This window comes from Henckelia pumila, chromosome 3, assembly GCF_033568475.1.
Source record: "Henckelia pumila isolate YLH828 chromosome 3, ASM3356847v2, whole genome shotgun sequence".
Lineage (NCBI taxonomy): Eukaryota > Viridiplantae > Streptophyta > Magnoliopsida > Lamiales > Gesneriaceae > Henckelia > Henckelia pumila.
This window is the reverse complement of record NC_133122.1, coordinates 41,659,527-41,669,973: the sequence shown is the minus strand read 5'-3', so window position 1 is coordinate 41,669,973 and position 10,447 is coordinate 41,659,527. Positions and strand designations below refer to the sequence as shown.

Here is a 10,447-nt window from a genome sequence, read left to right as displayed (position 1 = left end):
CCAAGCCACTCTTCCAACAAACCCTAAACTGCCGAGCCAAGGAACCAAGCCATGCGCCAGCTTGAACTCGGCCCAAACCAGTCTGAACCAACTGACCCTGCTCGACCCCAAGGCACCCTAGGACACCCCTGACCGAGCCTTCAGCCCTGGACCGAGCCATGTTGGTTTAAACGTGAGCATAACCATGAATCACCAAAAACATGCATCAAACAATTCGTACTTGCATAAAATTGAAATATCCATGATAAATTCTGAAATAAAAACATCATGCATGAATAATAGCTTATATGGTGGCCAAATGAAAGATTTAGGCATGCCTTTTAAATCTAGGACGATGATTGATGCGTATACGGGGCTCCGGGATGACGATGGACCAAAATCTTCAAAGAAAATTGCTTGATCGCTATGGGCTGAGTTTTCTGGAAAAAGGCATGAAGAAGACTTGGAGAAGATGAAGGAGGCGGCTGAAGACTTTTCTAATCGGTTTTGGGGATAGTTTAGGGTGTAATTTAGGTTAATAATTAAGTTAATAATTAAAATTAATAAGTAAATAAATAATATACAATAAAATATAATTAAAACTCTCTCATAATATTTATAATCTGGTTTATAAGCCTTAAACTCGAAATAATTAATTAGGCTATTTTTAAAAATCAATAAAAGTCAATTAAGGGACTTATTTTGGCTAAAAATAGACAATTAAATAAATATATAATTAAATACTAAAATTTTCTTGACAAAATACCTTAAAATATTATTTTAGGCTAATAAAACTCATAAAAATATTTTTGGCTAAAAAGATTGGTATCCCGTCCGTCCACGGTCCCGTCTACGCGATCAAATCAATAAAATTTTCAAAAATCTAGAAATTCTAAAATTGCGGGTTAAATGCTAAAATAAATTAAATCATGCATATAAATCATATAATGACACATAAATACATTTAACCCTTATTTTAAGAATTTAAATAATTAATTTCTCCTAATTATGCATGCGGATTTACGTTTTAAAATTTTCGGGTGTTACCAAGATTGAGGGAACATTGCATTTAAGACCTGGAGGTGCATGTTCGAATCCTGGGGAGGGCAAAAACTCCCAACCAGGGGGAGAAGATCATGAGAGAGACATAAGTCTCTACATAAAAAGGGCGGCGGGGAGTTTTTGCCCTCCCTAGGATTCGGACATGCACCTCCAGGTCTTAAATGCAATGTTCTCCGGTCCCATCCCCACCCCGCCACATTGTCAACCTTATACTGATTCGATGTTTTCTCTATTTTTGACATGTCATCTAGTTTGGGGAGTGGACAATCGGTGACATCCCACCAGATTGATACCTATTTGGCTTTTAATTGATCATTGATTGGGTGCATGTGCCCGAATATTTCGAATGACCTTCATTTATATTGCAATAAATTAAATAAAAAAAAAATCATAAATAAGTAACAGAATGGTAAGATTTATAGAATACATAAATAAACAAATTAATCAATGAAATAAAATAAGCTACACATGTTGATCGACTCATATTAAGAGATCTACAACAAAAATAACCGACTCCCTGCATGAACAAAAATATACAAATCAAACAATTCAACTTCTATTCAACTTCAAAAATACATGTACTCCATTTCAATTTCCATCAATAATTCTCATCAATAATTCTATTTGAGCAAACCCATCTTTATGACCAGAAGTAGACAATGCAATTGAAAGGTCTGCAAATTTCATCAATTTACCAATAGTCACTCTGCATCTTTACACAATGATCAGCAATAAAACTAGTGATGGAGTCGAGAAATTAGCAAAAGCAACATAATGAATTTTGTTGCTGAATCATATGTATGTAACACAACCAAATTATTCTTTTGTCTTGAAGGTGAACAAACGCAACCACTAATGGATTAAGGCTTCCAATCTAAGGCAAATAACCAATAGATCAACACATTCGTCCCACATTTCAGAATTTATTGATTTTTTTTACAATTTTTGTACACAAAGATCGTTCATACCCAATTATTAAGAAAAAAACTATATAAAAAAATCACAATTTTGAACCACAAATTTTGAACGGGACCATCAATATTTTTGTAGGCGAAAACTAGTAGATTTAGAAAATGTATACTTTAAGTTAACATTTGCAATATTCTCCAACATATATGCAAAAAGAATCATATTCATTTAATTTAAAAACATAAAAAATCTAACATTTGGACAGATACATTTGATAGTGTTTTCGGGATCTCTGAAGGTAAAGTCAGGAGACGAGAATCAAAATATAGATTCCATTATTCTCCTTAGGTTTGGGCGATGTCGGCGGACTTTTTGGGATGAGAAGAAGCCAGAGAAAAAATTATGGTTACGAGAAAGCAGATTCGAGATAGTATTAACCCATTTACAATATGACCCGGTTCATGATCCGTTAGACCCATTTTTGACCCGCGTTTTTCAACAAATAGTGAGTAACTGATCATAAGCTAGAAAATCAATCCCCAAATACTGACTATTTAAACTAGCACCAGACTTAATAAAACTAGTGTGGGCACTATATGTCTTCCCCATCATCCAATCAAAACAACCACAAGCTAATTGTGGGGAGAGACACAAAATAATTTGATAACTAAGCTAAAATAAGATGCATCATCTTGCAGTCAGGCTAGAACAAAACGAGAAAAATTTTCTGCATAGATGCAAAAATAAATTTGTAAAAGTAAACTATCCAATTACAATGTAGCTGAGCAGAGAATTTACATCAATATTAAGAACAAATCAAAAGGAGGGAGACCTACGTAAATTCTTTCGTGATTGACATCCAATAAGGCAACAATGATTGCATATTGTATTTAGGGTCTATTTCAAATTTCCAGCCATATAACTAACTCTCTTTAAGAAAAATAGGTATCCAAATCAAAATCAATGAATTAAAATACCAAGAAATCTCTGTCATGACACGCTAGCCAAAATGTAGCAATGATTCCCCCGTTCGCCAAAGGAAGTAAAAATGAAGGACCAATCAAATTAGGAATTTATATTAACAATCACCCGATAATCCCTTGAGCTTTGTAGAAGGGAAAAGATTTGTTTTCGGCCCTCTCTAGTACATGCAGCTCTATTTTTTTCGATTATCTCCACCAGTCATGCTGCTCTATTGAGAAGCATAAATTTACTATCTTCATATCATATAACATTTATTATCATGTTCCACTGACCACAAACCAAGGGTTGCCAAATAGTTTTAATAATCCAGTAAACTAGATTACACACAGAACCATCAAACTTCAAAATCTCCCATGTTAAATGTAATCATGCAAATGGAAAGAAAAAATTTAACTTGTAAACTGAAAGAAGACATAAGAATTACATTAACTAAAATCAAACACTAAGGAAGAAAAGTTGATAACATTTCCCTGAAAAAACCTATTCATTTCTATGAATCCTAAACTAGATGATATTCTTACATCCACACAAAAAATCAGGAAAAAAGAATGTTGTATACGATGAACAAACAAGGAAACAAATTTTTGGTTTCAAATCCGGATACGCCAATATAATGTTAATTTTGTTAAATTTGAGTTTGTTTAATAAGCTTGCATGTTTCTCGTCCTTCACAAATAAACAGTATGTTGCTGGATCTTTTTGCCTCATCTTTCAATTCAACATATCCACATGAATCCTTACGCAAAAGGTATCTAACACAAAAAAATTTGATATTATAATAAATACTAGCAATAAATAGTGCCAAACACCAATATTTTGACAACAAACCCAAAGTAATTCAGTTTTTACATGAAATATAAAATATCCGGTCACTTGCAGACATTTCTATAGCCTCTATATTTTGATGCTTCAATTCCTGAACAATCAACTCGGGTAATTGATTGAGAGGTCCATATACACGAATAAAGATCTTTTCATTGTATCCCAACTTTTTTAATACTGATTTAGGGATGACAATTTTCCTCGCAGGTTTGGGTACCCGCGGAAAAAACTCAAAACGGTGCGGATTTAGGGGAGTATTTCAGGTATGGGTTCGGGAACTTTTAAAAATCTTTGAAATATATTGGGGCGGGTATGGGGATGTTATCCCAATCCCCGAATCCGTCCCAATAATAACAATAATAATAATAATAATAATAATAATAATAATAATAATAATAATAATAATAATAATAATAATAATTATCAAATTTTATTAAATCTAAAATATTGTAAAAAAATTAAAATTAAAAGTATTATTATTATTATTTGGTTTATATATATTTTTATACATTATATATAATACATCCGTTTATGATAATGTAACTCTTTATAACATAAAAATATTATTTGAATCTCATTCATGTTGCGTACACATATAAACTATTTATATTAGTCTATATATATATTTTATTTATTTTGATAAATTTAAAAACAATATATAATCTTAATAAATTTTTGATACATAGTATTTGACTATTTTGTTTAAAATAATAATTTTCATTGATAGAAATATGGGTACGAGGAGGGGGACTTGGTCCCCGCGGAGATGAGGATGAGAAATCCCCGATAAAAATACTGGGGATTGGGGCGGGTATGAGGACAGGGTTCGAATTCGGGGACGGGAAAGGCATCCCAGTTTTCGCCCCTCCCCATTGTCATCTTATACTGATTCGATGTTTTCTTTATTTTTGATATGTCGTCTAGTTTGGGGAGTGGACAATCGGTGGCATCCCACCAGATTGATACCTATTTGGCTTTTAATTGATCATTGATTAGGTGCATGTGCCCAAATACTTCGAATGACCTTCATTCTTATTGCAAAAAATTAAATTAAAAAAAAACAATCATAAATAAGTAACAGAATGATAAGATTTATAGAATACATAAATAAACAAATTAATCAACGAAAGTGAATAAACTACACATGTTGATCGACTCATGTTAAGAGATCTACAACAAAAATATCCGACTCCCTGCATCAACAAAAATCTACAAACCAAACAATTCAACTTCTATTCAACTTCAACAATACATGTACTCCATTTAGACCTGACCATGGGCCGGGTCGGCAATAGACCGACCCTTAACCGGCCCTCCCGTGGCCGGTTCCGGTCCGATCTCGGAACCGCCGGTCCGGGTAACCGGCGATTCCAGGTCCGGGTCGACCCTTATTTTTTAAAAAAAATTAAAAAAACTTGTACAATTGAACTTTAAAAAATCTATCAAATTTTTCATTATCTCAATAAAAAAAAGCTATTACATTTATTAAATAGAAAATATATTATATTTCAACTTTTAACATCTTATAATATTACATTTATTCAAAAAAAAATAAATGGCATTTCAACTTTCAACATTGTATATTATAAACTCTATCTAGTTCAATAAAAAAATATTATATTTATTAAATAAAAAATATATTACATTTCAATTTTTCACATCTTATATTAAAAATTATATGTATATCAATAAAAATTTTATTATATTTATTCAATAAAATTATATATTATATTTCAACATCTTATATTAAAAACTATATTTATCTCAATAAAAAATATATTACGTTTTAGCTTTAAACATCTTGTATAAAAAAATATTATTAAATTTAATTATATTCAATCACATTCAATTAGCAAATTAACACTTGGCCTAATGGTAAGAATGAGGTTCCAAAATCATTTCTTTTTGAGTTCAAATCTCACTCATGGGTGGTTATCAAATATATAGTATTATTTAAAATTTGAAATAATATTTTAAAAAGGTCAACCCGCTGGGTCAACCCGGCCGCCGGGTCGGCGGTTTTCCAAAGGGAAAACCGGGACCGGACCGCCTGGCCCGTTGACCCGGTTAACCGGCCCGTTGGGCCCAACCCGGCCCTTGGCCAGGTCTAACTACATTTCAATTCCTATCAATAATTTCCATCAATAACTTTATTGGAGCAAACCCATCACCAGAAGTAGACAATGTAATTGAAATGTATGCAATCAGCAATAAAACTAGTGATGGAGTCGAGAAATTAGCAAAATCAACATAATGAATTTTGTTGTTGAATCGTATACACAACCAACTTGTCAGAGCTTTTGAAGCATCCAGAGTGGTGGGAGAATGAGGAGGTGAGGAGGAAGGAAGACGAGCTCGGAGGGCTGAAGAGAGTAGCCAAGAACTTTGTACCGGGTATAGCTATACTCCGGAAGACAGCTCGGAGGGCTGAAGAGAGTAGCATTGTACCAAAGCTAGAAATCTCATGTGGAAACCAAAACTCAGACAAATTGTACAAGGCCAAATAATTCTTCACTCATGTGGAAACCAAAACTCCACAAATTGTACAAGGCCAAATAATTCTTCACTATACACATAAATTATGAAGATACATAGCAAGTTATAAATTTCAAAGGTAACTCGCATCCACCCCTCAAGGCTTCCTCTTAAACCCATGGCAACAGCTATGCCCGAATGGCCACTTGCAGTTTCTGTATCCACATCTGGTGTATTTCTGAAACCGCGTAGGCTATTTGCTGTGTTCTGCGCCATGTGTTAGCTTTGCTAAGGTTTGCATATGTAAGATACAAGTATTACAAAGAAATTCAGATCAATCTTAAACTTCCATGCATCGGCATTCAAACTTCCGTTCTTTGCCTGTTCAAACAAAGGGATAACATAACATGACACGCATGTCAAAGTCAACTCAAATTGGTTGTGGATGATGTAGATCCAGAGATATACAAAGATCGGAGATAAAATTTCAGAAGGAGAGAACATGGAATTAATAATGTTATCCATGCAATTCAATGCTTGCCTCCTTACCTTTGCCCCTAGGTTCAGGTTTGGATGCAAGCAACTGCCAGAGAGGGTCCTTTAAATCATGGTGGAAAAACTTGGATCTTGTATTGACAAATAAAAACACAGAAGTGAATATGCCATAAATGGAAACATGACGTGATAGATGAGAAGGCACCACTCCTGCACATTATGTACGGATTACACAATAGCCACTATCAAGATCAGAAGTCCAACATAACTAAATTTCAAGACATTGATTCTGCACAAGGGTTCGAGCTATGTTTACCTGTTTCAAAGAAATATCTCAATCTACGATCACAGTAGAATCCTAAGCTGTCAGCATAAAAGAAGCATCTATCACCGAGTGTTGGAAACATCAGCAAATATGATGAATTACACCACTTGGCACAGAACATCAAGTATACTGTAAATAGAGGCTTACTTAGATTGCAAAAATTGCTAATCAGGTAGAGATCACGAAATAGTAAAAATAAATTTGCACTTTAGTAAAGCAACATAGTGCCAAATGAGAACTGTATATATAAAATGCTCATGAAAGTATGGCATGGGTACATATCACTATATCAGGACCACAACTACAAGCTCTGAGCTTCAAACAACACACAACTGTGAGACTTCATTTCATATGTTGATAAATCATCTTCAAGAGGAACACCATCCACAGAGAAAAAGCCTGGAAAAGGAAGTGCTGTATCAACCAAACGAACCCAAGCACTATTATCTGGAAGTGGTGGAAGAGCAACTTCCTCAGACTGATTAGCACTGTTGAAGGCAACAAACAAGTCACCACTTGGTTTTGGAAAACCCGAAGTCGATTGGCTTAACTTTTCGTCAACCTTCAAAGTCACAGCTACAAATTTGGATAATGTATCATCCCACTTTGGTGGAGAAAGATCAGTTCCATGCCACTCAATTTTATCTTGTTCCAAGAAGCTTTTCCTCTGAAGAAGATCACTGCGTCTCATTTTCAATGAGCACAAAAATGAAATAAATTGTGTGATCTGAATACTAAAGCCAGATCTCAAGGAGTTCCAATCCAAAGGTTTCCGGTCAGCATACGCCAAGGAACCTGCACAAGATTGACCACATTCGTCTCCCATGTTGAGAACTGGCACACCCAAAGAAATAAACAATATGAAAAGGAAATTACGGATCTGTTTAAGTCGCCGCTCTAGCACAGAAGTCTTATTTGTTGGTCCTTCTTCCCCGCAATTCCAACTCAACTGAGATGCTACTTCTTCGCTACTAAAGCTAACTAAATCTGTCATAGTGAGTCCAACATTTCTGGTAATAAAATTGAATGAGAATGCTGGGCCTCGACCACCCAAAAACATATCCCCACTTCCACAAAATCGTGTTGCTAAACTGCTTATGGAACCTCGACCCCTTAAAAATTTTCTTGCATCGACACAAAAATTTCCATTCATTTCTGCCCACCGTTTCCAGTGAGGGAACACTACTTCTTTTGTCTCCATGTCATGCGGATCCCAAGAATCTGCTATTATTTTGATCTTCGAAAGTAATGGATCAAAAGCAATAGCTTCAACCAAAGTAGGGCGTGAAAGGAACTCACCATGTTTATCCCTCAGGAGTGAAGATGCATTGATGAAACAGAACCCATCAATGTGATACTCAACCACCCAATGCCGGAGACTCTCTAAGATCATTTGTTGGACGACAGGGTAGTTACAATTCAGCATATTTTCAGATTTCAAGTCCTCTTCGGCGTGATAATATGAATCATCAATTCCTCTCAGTGCCACGTCCTCACCAGTATGGGTGAAAACAACTTCGAGCAAAACCTCAATTCCACTAGCATGTAGCTTCTTAACCATCTCTTTCATGGACTTTGCAATAACCTTCGGGTCACCAGAAGGTCCATATGAGCTTCCAGGAGAAAAGAAGTGCCAGGGAAAATAGGGTCCTTTCTGCTCATCAAAAGGGAAGATTGGCTCTAATAAGACGGCATTGACACCAAGATCTTTGAAATGGTGCAATTTTTCATAAATACCATAGAAAGATCCAGCAGCATTGGCAGGTAATTTACTTGACTTATCCTTCGTAAAACGGGTAACATTTAATCGATAAACAATAAGTTTCTCCAAAGGTAAGCTCGGACGGAACTCCCCAGCCCAATCAAACGGAGGTTCCTCGCACAATTTTCCAAGCCATTTTCGAGTTAAACCCACACCAAAGTCCTTTATAACCTTAGCATATGGATCCAAGAGAACATGTTTCCGTCTGTTGGCAATACCACTGCTGCAGCGATAACCATAGCTGACAAAGGGCAGAGAATTCTCTATGAGAGCATGCCAAATATAACCAGACCGATTGACATATGGATCCAGGTCAATCTCTAAAGCAGGCTTGTCAGCTGTGGTGTCTGAATATAAACATAGAACAACACTTTCACTGCTTGAGAAAAAGGCAAAGTTTATGGATCTATTATCCAAGAAAGAAAGACCTAATGGAAAAGGGCGTCCAGAACCGAAACCTACCGGCACAACAAAATTAGTTTTCCTGTGGCTTTTAATTGTTGGTATTTTAAGATTAGAAGACTTCAATAGAATAGAAACATAGAAAGGGGCTAAACTTGCATCAAAATCCAACACAACAGTTAATTGACCTCCAGAGTTTTTGATGAATGGGGTTTCGACAACGTTATCTTTGCTATCAGTGCTTGATTGTTGAAAGTTCAGCGGCATAAAGATTGATGATTCAGATCTGAACAGGCCCCAGCTCATAATAAGCTCTCCATCTCCCTCTCCATGCAAGGTGGAGACTTCAACATGTACTTCATATTTGTTATTTTTCTTTCTAACGACCACCTTCAACTGACCACCAATCTCTGTCCTAAATCTATAAGATGCTACTTTTTCCGTGGTTCGAACAACAGAAACGTCTGAAGTGGCCAATGCCTTCATCACATGATGCTCCAGAGAAATCCTCCCACCAGATTTCATGAGTCCACCTTTGACTATTTTCTGTTTTAGATCAAATTTTACTAAATCCCTTGTAACCCTTCTCACATTTTTCCCAAAATTGACAGCAAACAGATCAGACGATTCAAAAGCTCCACAACTCGGGCAAGCATACTGTACAGGAAGCATGGTCATTCAGACACAGAAACGATGAAATAGTGAAATTGGAATGCGGCCAAATAATTCACTTGGTTGTCATTCTTTTTCCTGCAAAATGATGAACCTGGGTCATATATCAAACTTATGGGCTGTATGCACAATATGATCATCAAACTATTAAAAATTCAGTCTTTTGGTGTCCCAAAGCAGTTTGGCAAGCATAATATCACAACATTTTTGTTTGCTTCTTCCGAAAGCAAATTGCTTATGAATTTTAAATCAAAATCAGGACGTCGGTTGGGGTGACTCATGATCGCGTGAGAATTAAAGTTGCATAAATACCTTCTACAATGGAGTCGCAAGCGCCATTAGCAGAGCAGAGGATGAACTGAAGAAGCGAGATCGGCGAATGGAGCAACTGCGGAAAGATTTCCGGTCTCTTTCGTTGTTCAATTTTCAAAAAAATCGTCAGATAAAATTGATATATATATATATATATAACATGGCCATGATTTTTAATTGATTACCTTAATTTAATAAATATTTTAAGTAACAATATTAAATTACATATTAATGAATTGGATTTTTGG

General features: G+C 35.4%; 1 protein-coding gene across 4 annotated transcripts; it reads right to left on the bottom strand.

Annotated features, from left to right (window-relative positions):
- Positions 1 to 6,318: 6,318 nt before the first annotated feature.
- Positions 6,319 to 10,308, bottom strand: LOC140890460 (isoamylase 2, chloroplastic). 4 transcript variants are annotated; one of them, XR_012152194.1, is made up of 4 exons: positions 10,200 to 10,308; positions 7,043 to 9,965; positions 6,781 to 6,936; positions 6,319 to 6,612 (listed from the first exon to the last, which is right to left on the bottom strand). XR_012152194.1 is itself a non-coding variant. In XM_073298255.1 (2 exons), the coding sequence occupies exon 2, from the start codon at positions 9,891 to 9,893 to the stop codon at positions 7,353 to 7,355; it is 2,541 nt and encodes an 846-aa protein (XP_073154356.1). In that variant the 5' UTR covers positions 9,894 to 9,965; positions 10,200 to 10,308; the 3' UTR covers positions 6,672 to 7,352. The 4 variants fall into 4 exon arrangements, 1 of the variants encoding a protein (XP_073154356.1); XR_012152195.1 differs by having other exon boundaries at positions 6,781 to 9,160; positions 9,404 to 9,965; XR_012152193.1 differs by having other exon boundaries at positions 6,781 to 9,965.
- Positions 10,309 to 10,447: the final 139 nt, after the last annotated feature.

Bases quoted from the DNA above. Each gene is read 5' to 3' on its own strand.
- LOC140890460 (XM_073298255.1), bottom strand. From the start codon at position 9,893: ATGACCATGCTTCCTGTACAGTATGCTTGCCCGAGTTGTGGAGCTTTT.